We start from the raw sequence: 12,642 nt of genomic DNA on the forward strand, positions 1-12,642 counted from the left end.
ATAGTTAAGTGAAACAGACTTATATTCCAGCCAGGAACCAAGACTACCTATGTTCACATTCATGAAGAAAACACCCATCTTTGACAGTGCCACCTTAACTCCTTAATGTGCTTCCAATATGTTACACTTTTACTATAACATGGTAATCAGAACAGCACCAACTTCCTCTGTGGTTTCACTGAAAATGCTGAAACGTGAGCCATTCTCATCACCCCGGCATTGGTCTCGCTGCAGTGTGCCCCTACTCCCAAAGTGCTCCTACTGCAGGAAAGAAGGGTGACAAGCTAGAGATGGAGGATGAGGAAGGCTACACTGCTTTAAATTTACAACCCTCAGCTTCAGTTATTACTCCTGGATATCCGAGCAGAAACAAATGTTCTGCATTTAAGGCTCCAGCCACTTGTGTTACAGTAGACAGTAAGTACAGATGGAAATTAGCTTTTTGGTTTAAATGAGGGCATAACTCAAATTTGTATGTACATGTTGGTTCTTTAGAATCCTTCTAATCTTTATAGTATATTCTTAGATAATCTTTATAGTATATTCTTAAATAAATGTTCATAGAAACAGCACAAATTATAATGGTGTCTTGTGTGCTATTATTTATGATCATAGATGATATTTTTTCTGAAGCTTACCTTTATTCCATTATATTTTCTGTTTACTTCAACACAGAAGACAAATGCCACCGTTCTATGTTGCTTTTGCTTTTTTTTTTTCTTCATTTTGGTAGAATTCTTTTATTACAGTATGGCACTACAAGGGAGGAAGGCACTACAGTTTCACAGATAGCACAGGCCGTGGAAAGGGAAGCAATTTCTTCAGCTATGGATAGCAGAAAGGTGCCCTGTTTATCAGTCTAAATAGTGAATGTAAGCTCTGATAGAAGTATATATTTTTATTTGTTTATACTCAGAGTTTTTCTATAAACAAGCAGAGTGCTAACTAAGGTGTCCGTGGAATGCCTGAGACCATAAAATGATGTCTTGGGTACTGTTGCTGCTACTCATAAATTCACCACACGGCTTATGTGTGAAATAAATATCATTGCTGCTATTTGCAGGTTGGGTAGAGTAGACAAAGACTAAATTAACATCACCCTGGTGCTGCCTAGAAAAGATCTAGAACTATCCATTGAGAATGACTTCTTGACAAGGAGGATGGAGGAGAAGATGCTAAGAAGCAGCCAGAAAACCAAGAATAAAATATTAGGGAATGTGATCTAGGGGTGGAGCTTCCCAAAAAGAAACAGGTTGGCAAGCTCAGAAAACTCTTAAAATGGTCTTTTGATATGCACAGAGAATGTGTAAAGTAGATAGATTTATGATCAAATTAGGTTGGGAGGAACATCTATAGTTCATCTTTTCCAATCTTTTGCTCGAAAGGACTAGCTCTAAAAGTCTTATGAAGTTTCTCAGGGCCTTGTCACTTGAATTTTGGAAACCTCCAGGGATGGAGATCTCACAGACTCTCTGGGCACTTTGTCCAGTGCTGAAGGGGAAGAATCCTTTTTCCTCACATCCAATCGAAAGATTCCCTGGTTCACCCTGTGACTCTTACATTGCAACCTTTCACTGTGCCTCTCTGAAAACAGTCTGGCTCCATCTGTAAAGATCTTTTCGGTCAGGGAGGACTGAAATTAGATCCTCACTTAGCCTCTTCTCCAGGCTAAACAGGTTCTTCAGCCTCTCTATAGGTCCCTGACCAACAGCAGTATTCCTCTGCAGTTAGCTGACTTCTCTGTTGAACTGGGAAGCTCAGTACCCAATACCCCAGGCGTGGCTTCATGACTGTCAGAGATGAATAATCACTCCCATCGACCTGCTGGCTGTAATCTTGCCAATGCAGCCCATTTCTAGCCAGCTTTCCCTGCCTCAAGGGCACATCTGGGGACTCACATTCAACTTGTCCACCAGGACCCTGAAGCTGCTTTCTAGGCAGTCAGTTCCCTACCTGTACTGCTGCATGAAGTTGTATCGTTACAGGTGCTGGACTTCACATTTGCCTTTGTTGAGCTGCACTTACAGCTCACTCCGAGGATTTTTAGGTCTCTTTAAAAGGAAGCCCTAAGCCTCTGGCATATGTCACCACCCCAGTGTGTTGTCATCTTCAGTCTCTTCAAATGACCTTACCTGGTGAGGGTTAGGGTCATCTCCCTTAACTTTGGTTTTGTAAGTTTTAGTTGCCAAGTCTATCTGGACTTCTGGGCACCTCTGGAGGGCTTTTATTCTCACCTAACAAAACCTTAGTTCCCTGGAGGTGCTTGTTCTGATGCACCGGACTCCAGTGAAATATTTGATGTAACGATATGAAAGCGTATTACAGAAAATTGCAGAGCATTTCTTCACAAAAGGGAAACATGCATATATATATATATATATATATATATAAAGTATTATAAAGTATTTTAATCAGGAGATAATTAGCTGTAAAATTCTGAAGAACTATATTTCCGATTAGACATTAAACTTTGGAAACTTTGGAACTTTGGAGAAAGAACCTGAAGAAAGATATACAGTTTAATGTTCAAACACTGCAATCATTTAGACACCCCGATCACAGATTCCAGAAGTAATTATCCAAAAGTAGACGATAGTTTTTCCTTTTCAAGGTGGAAAAGTCTTAGCGGTTGTTTTATTATTTCCAGGAGTGTGGGAACTGCAAAATCTAATCTACCTGTTTCATGAGATGTTTTACTCAAAAACACTAAAGCCTAACAAATAGTTAATAAATATTCAGAGTGGGTAAATAGATATTTTCTCAAACTGACTCCAGGAAATTCAGAACAGTGGTAACAACTGCAGTAAGGAAAGAAGAGGCTCTGCAGAAGGGATATAGGTGAACTGATATTATCAGAGAGGAGGCGGTATCACTGTGTGATGAAGAGAGTTGCTGGTTTTGTTGCTGAGTGGGTTTTTTGTTTGTCCCAGGAGCCTCTGCCTCATCTTCCGTATGGCGGCCAGTGGCCTTTGCTTTCCTCGCTTTGTGCCTGGTGCTGCTGATGGGGCTGGTAGCCCTGCTGGCCCTGCGTAAGTAGCGTGGTGTCCTGAGCTGTGGGAGTGAATTCCAGACGTACAGCTGCTTCTTCTCCCCCGTGCAGACTGTACCTTCTGACCCTGTTCCAGCAATGGAAATAATACAGCAAGAGGGCAACAGTACAGGTCTCCTACAGAAGTACCCCTGTAGCTGCCTCTCAGCACAGGTCACTCAGGATCTCTAATATCTGCACTTACAGTTACCTTAACCCTAAGGGTTACATTAATCCTGATGCAAGACTTAAACCTAACTAGTCCTTACACTAAAACTAACTCCTAACTTTAACCCTAACCCTAATGTTAAAACCCTAACATTAATCCTAACCTCTGTGACCCTAACACTAAAGCTAATCCCTAACCCTATCTCTAAACATAAACCTAACCCCTAAATTTAACCTCAAACCTAATCCTAAACCATAATTCTAAATATAACCCTAACACCTAATGCCTAACCCTAGCCCTAATCATAATGATTCAGACCCCAGCCGCAACCCTGATCTATACCCCTAAACCTAATACTAACCGTTCCCCTAATCCTGACCCTACCCCATTTCCGAGATGCTTCGTTTTCACAGCTGGAAACTCTCTTCGTTAGCCACAATATCTGGATAATGGTGCCCCCCTGTGACTGTTACCGGAATATTTCACAGTTCCCTCCTTGGCATGTAAGCTTTTTGCAGGGAGGGCACTCCTGGCATCAAAGCATTGTGACTGATGCATTTCCCCAACGATTACAGCAGATTTTCCATAGGAACATTTCAACTAACAACCAAAGGTGATGCCACATGACTTTTGGAACTAGAGACAGAGAGTCCCCAGCTTCTTTTTTGGCAGGAAGGAGGCAGTTGCAAGTGCCCAGGACAAACACTCGGGGTCGTCTTTGGCATCACAGAGGCAATTCTTCAGGTTACTAGTCTGACACCCGCCCTTTCCTCCCCACCATTCAAAGCTGCACTATCACCAACCCCAGGTAAACTCATCTGTAGGTTTGCGCAGATGCCTTTTGAAAATCTTTAAGGGCAGAGGTGCCCCCACCTTCCCAGGTGACTTTCCAGTGCTGCACCTTCTCCTGGTGAAGAAAATGCAGCTGACATACACACAAGGGTGGACATACAAATGAAGTAGACAAAAAATGAAAGAATGCCAAAAGCTACAAATTAAAGCTACAACTAAAGCTACAAATTTTTTAAAACCATCTTTGATAAACACTTTCATGACCTTCAGTTTTTCAGGCTTCTAAGGATCCCGAAGAAGGAAAGAAGCTGCAGGAAATGAGGGAAGCATTGTGTTTTGAAGGGAAGGAGAAAAATGGTAAATGCGGTTGTTACGTAAATAAACACAGATCACCCCCTTTTCAGAGCCCATTGACTGAGAAACTATAAAAGCACAGGGAGAAAGCCTGATCAGATAGTGTCTGTTTTTAACTGTGGTAGTATTTGAGATGTGGATATGTGTACACTAACATGCAAAACAACTTGTTTCTCGCCCATCAAAAGCTCAGCTGATTCATGGCTACCCTTAATCTCCTTTTCTCAGTCGAGTCAGTAGCTAAAGCCCTTCTATTCCTCGCAGGTCTGCATAATACTCTCTCTGGTTTCTAGAAACAAAATGTGCTCTCTGTCCAGCAAGATGGCAAAGTAGTGGAGCTGACAACTGCTTCTACATTTCAAAGCAGAAGAAAACATGGAAGCAAAGCCAGGAGTTCTGTTCCTCAAGAAATTCCACTCTTCTTGTGATAAAAGACAAAGCAAAGATGGTACACTCTTAAACTCATGCTTTCCTTTATGTAACTTTTTTTAACTCCCAGCACTCTTGCAGGGAGAAAATACTTTGGTCATTTACAGTGCATATATTTAATTTTCTCTGGGTCAAGTAGCCTTCCTGCAAGTCACAAGATTGTCACCACTTGCAGCACTTCCTAAATTATGTGCTGTACAAAATAGTGAAGTTATGTATTATGAGAAATAGAATTGTATAAATTATATGAAATTGTATAAAAGTGTATAAAATACCGTATTTAGCTAACACTTAGGTTTCCACAGAGAAAGCAAATTGCGTATCATCAGCAGGGAGGAGAGGCCCAGCACACAGAATGCATGTTTTTATTATCTCTTTCCACAAGTTTTATCACTGAGGGTTCCCAGCATCAAACCCACACCTATGTGAAATCTAGCAAGTGGTACTGTCATGTGTACACTGAACTGTAAAGTGACTATAAAAGGGTTTTTTCTGACCTTGTGTTATATCCTCACAGAGTGGTGTTAATGATGGCACAAAGATTAGACAGCAGTGGATAATATTATGATGACTGAAAGAGCTTTAGGGAATTAATAATTTTCAGTAGTTTTACTAATTTGGGGTTTTTTTGCTGTCTAGTGAAAAATCTGTAATTTGCTATCAAGACCATATTTTGCTTTTTTGTACACATATATCTGGGAACCTCTTTTTCAACTGCTATTAAGCTTAAACAAAGCCCAGATATCCTTATTTTCTTATTGCTACATTTAAAAGGAAACAAGCTTCGCTGGAAATCTCTTTTGTTTTTCCAGATGGAGTTAGCTTCATATAGTGGTTCTCAACTCTTTTATTTTAAGACGTAAAGGCTGGCAGTTTGGATTATTTTTTTAAGTGAAAATCCAGTGGGTAGAGACAAAATAGAAAGTGGAGAAACAGTTTATTATTGAGTTTAGCAGCATTCTGAGGTCAGAATTGTGGTTCACACTGTTGGAAGACACCTTCAGTGATGAATTTCAGAGATTATTTTGGTATGTTATATAAACCCTGGAAAGTTTGATTCCAGGTGTCTGGGTGCTTGCTTTTTCTTTCATGTTTGGTATATGCAGCTGCAGTCAGACTGAGGCCAGACCAGTTTAAGCCAGCTGTGGATTTTAGATTTTGAATGAGTCCCTAAAGATACTACTAAGTAGCAGTGGAGTATCTAGGGGATCTGAGCAGGCTAAGATGCTGAGGAATCTCTTAGGTAGCACTTGGACACCTAGGGAATGATTCAGGTGCCTAAACATAGGTTTATAAGGCAATCAGAGATGCCAGGGGGTATTGTCTTTGACCTCCAAATAATGCCTCAGCAAGGCACAGTTTTCCCATAGGTTCTGGGTAGTGTTTGTAAGCCATATGTGAAGACCTCGGATAAATTGGAGAATCTCAGAAGGTGCTAGAGGTCTGTATTTAGGCAACAGGCTCTGCCTTCTAGGCTGGGATTGATCTCACCTAACTTCAGGCATCTATCATTGCTTACACTCTGCAACTTCAGAGCCACTTTTTTAGGGTCCATTACAGTTAGTGGGAGATCTGGACAATACAGTGACTATTCAGTAGCAATCCACTGGGTGAGGTGAACCACTTCTCAGGCTGCTCTGGACCTGTGGGCCTCTTCAGACTCTAAGTGGGGTTTAAGGAGCACTCCTATATCTACATCTCACCTCCGTCCCCAGCAAGACCATGGAGTGCATCATCCTAGAAACTATGCTAAGGCACATGGAAAATAAGGAGGCAACTGGTGACACCCAGCATGACTTCACTAAGAGCAAATCATGTCTGACTAATTTGGTGGCCTTCTATGATGGGGTTACAGCACTGGTGGATAACGGAATAGCAGTTGACATCATCTCTGTGGACTTATGCAAAGCATTTGACACTGTCCTGCACAACATCCTTGTCTCTGATTTGATGGATAGACCACTCAATACATAAGGAATTGGCTGGATGGTCAGAGAGATGCAGTCAACAGCTCAATGTCCAAGTGGAGAGTAGTGATGAGTGTAACTCCTCAGGGGTTGCTATCAGGACAGGCACTGTTTAACATCTTTATTAGCTACAGGGATGGTGGGATTGAGTGCACCTTCAGCAAGTTTGCCAACGACCCCGAGCTGTGTGGTGCGGTTGGCACGCTGGAGGGACAGGATGCCATCCAAAGGGACCTGGACAGGCTTGAGAGGTGGGCCTGTGCCAACCTCATGAAGTTCAGCAAGGCCAAGTGCAAGGTCTTTGCACATGGGTCAGGGCAATCCCAAGCACAAATACAGGCTGGGTGATGAGTGGGTTGAGATCAGCCCTGAGGAGAAGGTCCAGGGAGTGTTGGTTGTTGAAAAGCTTAACATGACCCAGTAATGTGCACTCACAGGCCAGAAAGCCAACCGTATCCTGGGCTGCATCAAGAGAAGTGTGTCTAGCAGGTTGAGGGAGGTGATTTTCCCCCTCTACTCCACTCTCATGACACCCCATCTGCAGTGCTGTGTCCAGCTCAGGGGGCCCCAACATAAGAAGGACACGGAGCTGCTCAAGTGGGTCCAGAGGAGGCCACGAAGATGATCAGGGGGCTGGAGCCGCTCCCCTGGGAGGCCAGGCTGAGAGAGTTGGGGAAGAGAAGGCTCCAGGGAAACCTTGTATCAGCCTTCCAGTACTTCAAGGGGGCCTAAAGGAAAGTCTTAGAGGGACATTTTACAAGGGCACATAGTGATAGGACAAGGGGTAACAGTTTTAAACAGAGAGGATAGATTTACATTAAATATAAGGAAGAAATTCCTTACTGTGAGGGTGATGAGACATTGGAACAGGTTGTCCAGACAGACTGTGGATGTCCCCTTCCTCAAAGTGTTCAAGGCCAGGTTGGACGGGGCTTTGAGCAACCTGGTTTAGTGGGAGGTGTCCCTGACCATGGCAGAGGGGGATGGAACTGGATGATCTTTAAGGTACCTTCCAAACCAAACCCTTCTGTGATTCTATGATTCTATGATATCTAAACTGCAGCAATCTAAAGGCAGTGTAGATAACTAAGGCAGACCAGATAAAGCCGCCTTTATTTTTTTTTTCTTTAAAAAAACAGTATTTTTACAGATCCAGGGTACATTTGTCTTGAGGCAAATCAATAAACAACAGTATTTGAATGATCCTATAATGAGAGCAGTCAGCGCTGCCTCATGGAAAACAAGCATGGACAACATGTTACTCTGTTATTGGGAAAGAGCTATCTCCTTTGTTTGCAGAACCTTCACAGATGGAAGATACAGGAACTTGGGTCTTATTTTTGGAATATTGTTGTGATGATTTTCCCATACCTACAGGTTTCTCTGCCACAGGATTCACAGTTTTACTGGGTTGGATTATCATATGTATCTGAAAGGGGCGGCTGGTACTGGGAGGATGGAACAGCTTTTTCAAAAGAAGCAACAAACTGGTAAGCCTGCATAACTTAGGGCCAGTGTGGTTCTATCCAATGAGCCCCAGTAAATGATATGAAACTTGTGCTTCCTCTTACTTTCCCATGTTTGTCACATATGCAATGCTGAAGGAGCATGGAGACGGTAGTATCTGCTGTGAAGCTCAGAATTCATGTCCTGTATAAGGAACAATGGGTGGCACATACACCAGACTCAAAAGGACCACCCGGCACAAATAAAATAGCTCCAAAGGGAAAATAATTCTACATTCCAGTGGCAAATCAGTGTGATTACAGATGGTCGAAATATAGATCAAATGAGGTCACTGGGTCATTATTAAGCCATATCTTTTAATTTCCTAGGGTTATGTTGTATGACAACATCTTCTGTGCCTCCTTTTATGGATGGATTATTTATGCTAGCCAGTCCTGTTCAACAAAGCAGTTCTGGATCTGTGAGAAAGTGGCTGTTCATTTCACCTGAAGAAGCATTGCAAGAAGGGATGTGGGATCTGACACTGTGAGCTACCAACTTTAGGAACTGGAAGTTTTAAGTATATTTTTATTTTTGTTTGTTTATCATGTAGTTTTGTCAGAATGGTAATTCAAATGACAGATCAGTAGAGACTAAATATTCCTTCTTGCCTGCATTTTGCCTTCTAGGCTTACAAATGAGAGAGAAAAAAAAAAAAAACAAAAAAAAAAAAACCAAAACAAAACAAAAAAAAACTACAAAGCTGAAAACTACAGGTCTAGGAAATGACTTAAAAAGAATTAGCTATAGTCAAGCAATGACTCCTGTGTGACTCTCTATGTTGACAACCACATGTTCTCGCAGATCTCTATATTTCTTGAGCTTTAGTCAGCATTTTACACTAACACCTACCAGTCATAAACCAGTCCAACTACATCCTTGATGATTTTACTCATGGAATTACTTACTGTATATGCTTACTACCATCCACCCATAATTCTCTTCTAGACCAGTTTGCCTAGGCACACCTTCTTTCCTAAACCTGTTCTTCTGGCTGTTCCCCTGTTTGAGATATAAGGATAGAGAAAGATCACAAGGCTCTATTCATCCATAAAATTCTTTTCACGTATGCATTAATATTTATAGAAACAAAAGGACATTTTTTAGAAGACTACAGGGAATCCCTGGAAGCAATTTCTGTGAAAAGTAGAGTCAAATGGTTATGGTTGGATTAAAATGTTACCTGAATAACTTCAGTGCTACCATTATATTAATTGCTATGTAAATAGCAAGGAGGATAATAAATACATGCTCTGTTCAGACCTACACATAATCAGTACTGAAACTGATGCAGAATCCATTGTCACAAATCTTACTTGAGTTCTTGTATTATATCTGCACTGTTTGGGATCTCTGGAGCCAAAGGTACACACTAGGCATCACGTGTTATTACTTGTCATACTTCTTGAAGGAAAATGATGTGTCTACTTTTCTGGGTGGAGTTTCATTGCATGAGTTCTTTGAAGTTTTGTATGTCAGAATCTGTTTCATATTACATGTACATATACTCTTTGTATAGATATACCTTGTATCTATGTGTATATGCCTTAGTATTTGCAGACTTTCATTAAAATAAATGAAAAAATATGTCTTTAATATTCAATATTTCCTTGGAAAATATTCTGAAAGCACCTCTGTGGTTAAAAAATGAACCCCTTTTTCTAATGTGCCAAAAGATGTTTGTGAACTGAATAAATTCACTATACTCACCAGAGCCAAGTCCTAATTTGCGGGCCCAAGTACCCGTTGAACTATCTAGAATTCCTTACTATTGCAGTAGGAAGTGCAAAGTACAATGCAAGGAAGGTACGGTGTTTCACTTGTTTCAACCCATTCAACTTTAAAAAAATAATTCACAGCAGTCATCTAATCTGCCACATTTTACCCATTTTGCTTCCCATAAACTAACACTTGATTATTTTTCAGCAATCTGCTATACGCTTTTGTTTGATGACTGCATTGTGAAAATAAATGTTAGCCTCTGGATTTCCTGCTGTCTGTCTGGCGTGACATTTTAGTGAACATTTGCTATTGCTGCAGGAAGGTCAGGTCAGTGGTGATAACTTGCAGGGTACATTTCTTTCATTTCTATGGCTGGATGATCTTTTTATACTATTTCTATATCTTCATATCTCCATATGGTCTCAGGCCAAATCTTGGCCCCAGCATCTTGTGAAGGGCTTTTCCCCTGTTAATAGTGGCATATTTCAGAGAGAAGAATTTGTAGTATCAAGTATTTTAAATTCAAGTAAATCCATTATTTTATCCAGTCTGCTTTCAATCTCAACGGCTGTCGAAGTCCTCCTGACTACACATGTATGGAGCCTAAAACACAGGCTGCTCAGGGAGGTCCACGATCTTTTCATGGCACTGGGTAGTTCGGAGAAGAGCTTCATTTGAAACACATTTTGTATGGAAAATAAAACACATTACTGTATACCAAGTGTAAGAGTAAGGCCCTTGGTAGAGCCTGATTCATCATAAGTCTTGAAAGAACTGGGAACTAAAGAGAAGTTGTTGAGTTCAACACCCCTTCAAACAGGACGTGTATGTGGGCAGTAAAGAAGATAGGGGTGGAGTGAATAAAGGGGTGCATTGGGGAAATGAGCCCTGCAGTGCTGTTCTGAAGTGAAAGAAGCATGACAGCTTCACATTTGACCATCTACGAGATAACCAGAATGGTGAAATAGGAGCAGCCTAAATGTCAGGTGCTGGATAGGAAAAAGTAGAGTTCGTGGATGTCAAGAAGGCAGGCTCAGAAATGAAAGAGTTGAGCTGAGCACTGTAGCTGGACAGTGCCTTTTCACATCCCGCAATACCCTCTTGGCACCAGGCCCTGCACTGAGTTCCCAATGGCCTTGATCATCCATGTCATGAGCACATTTTCTGCCCTGGAGGGGGTTCAGCCTTTCCAGTAGATCATGTGCTCACAGACTGAAACACGCAGTCAGCAAGATACTAAATAATTTGGTGCAAATCTGCATTTACAGACACTGTCTGTAGAAAGCAACAAAGGAAAATACCCCTTCCGTGTAAAGGTCAGCTAATTCACTAAAGAATCTGATTCTCATCTGTCCCAGCATCTTCCTTCTCTGTTCTTTCTATTTCAAATCAGAATCTTAAAACCTTTAACCATTATAATATCTTTCCCTGATATGCTTTCAAATCAGTGTCAGATGACTAGAAGACTACAAGAAGGTGCCCAGAAGCACAGCTACAATGGCAGACACGGGACCATCTCTTTACCAGCAAGTACTCCTTTGGAGCCCTGTATCTTACCCCATGTACATACTTACACTCTGCCATGGCAGCAGGTGAGCTGCCAACCTTTCAGAAGCTTCTCTCTTGACATTGTGACTTTAATACAATCTATGTTCTCCTGGCAGGAAAACTTCCAGAGGAAGAGTGCACAGCACTGTGAAGAAAGGCCAGCAAGATGTGAGTCAAGTTTTGCAAAAAGAAAAAGGGGCTCCTACTATAGTTGGGTGGTGCAGAGAATTTGAGTTACTAAAGAAAGTACTATCCAGTCTGTTTCTCACTTTCTAAGTTTTGCTCTCCAAGTTATAAGGAAGGGGAACAGATGATGTTATTTCAGGTGATCTACTATTGTCCCCTTCATACTCCTAGATAACAAACTCATGAAAATATTCTATTTGGAAGGGACCTCTGAAGTCCATCTGGTACAAACTCCTGCTCTGCAGGTCTAATTTCAAAGCCAGATCAGATCAGTCCCATCCCTCTGCAGTCAAGTTCAGAAAATCTCCTAGGATGGAGATGACACATCCTCTCTGGGCACCTCTTCCAGTATTTAACCACCCTACCTTATGACCATTGCTTATTGTCCTTTCACTGTATACCTCTGAGGATGGTTCTGTCTTCTCTATAGCCCCTTTATGCAGTGAGAGATTGAAATTGGATTCTCCTTAGCTTTCTCCTCTCCAGGCTGAACAAATCCAGTTGTCAGAGTCTGTTCCTGTAAATCAAGTGCTCCAGCTCCTAATCATCTTGGTGTCTCTCCCCTTGACCAGTTTTAGCATTTATGTGTTTTATGGGTTGTTTTTGGTTTTGTTTTTACTGGGGAGCCCAAAGCTGGACATAATACCCCAGCTGCATACTCAGAAGTGATGGAGAAAAGAAAGCCATCACCTTCTTTGCCCTGTTAGCTACACCCTTGCTAGGTCAGTCTACTATATGGTTAGCCTTTGCCACAAGGGCTCACTTCTCTTATTTGTTAAATCCTGCCTCTGCCTTTTTTCCCACACTCTGATTTACCACTTGTCTCTCTGAGAAGATGACATTAGGCTCTGGACAGCAATTCTGCCTCCTCTGTGTGATTAAATAACTACAGTAGCTATGCAGCTGTGAACTTTTCTCTCAGTTGAATACAGATATCTATA

At 41.5% G+C, this 12,642-nt stretch overlaps 1 protein-coding gene across 1 annotated transcript; it reads left to right on the plus strand.

The window, feature by feature from the left end:
- Window positions 1-228: 228 nt before the first annotated feature.
- LOC104355687 (natural killer cells antigen CD94) lies at window positions 229-8,695 on the plus strand. The gene is made up of 6 exons (XM_032995615.2): window positions 229-417; window positions 2,931-3,029; window positions 4,260-4,346; window positions 4,637-4,791; window positions 8,117-8,229; window positions 8,575-8,695. The coding sequence occupies exons 1-6, from the start codon at window positions 291-293 to the stop codon at window positions 8,693-8,695; spliced, it is 702 nt and encodes a 233-aa protein (XP_032851506.1). The 5' UTR covers window positions 229-290.
- The last annotated feature ends 3,947 nt before the right edge of the window (window positions 8,696-12,642 follow it).

This window comes from Tyto alba, unplaced genomic scaffold (genome assembly GCF_018691265.1).
Source record: "Tyto alba isolate M040663 unplaced genomic scaffold, T.alba_DEE_v4.0 Super-Scaffold_21, whole genome shotgun sequence".
In the NCBI taxonomy this organism is placed as follows: Eukaryota; Metazoa; Chordata; class Aves; order Strigiformes; family Tytonidae; genus Tyto; species Tyto alba.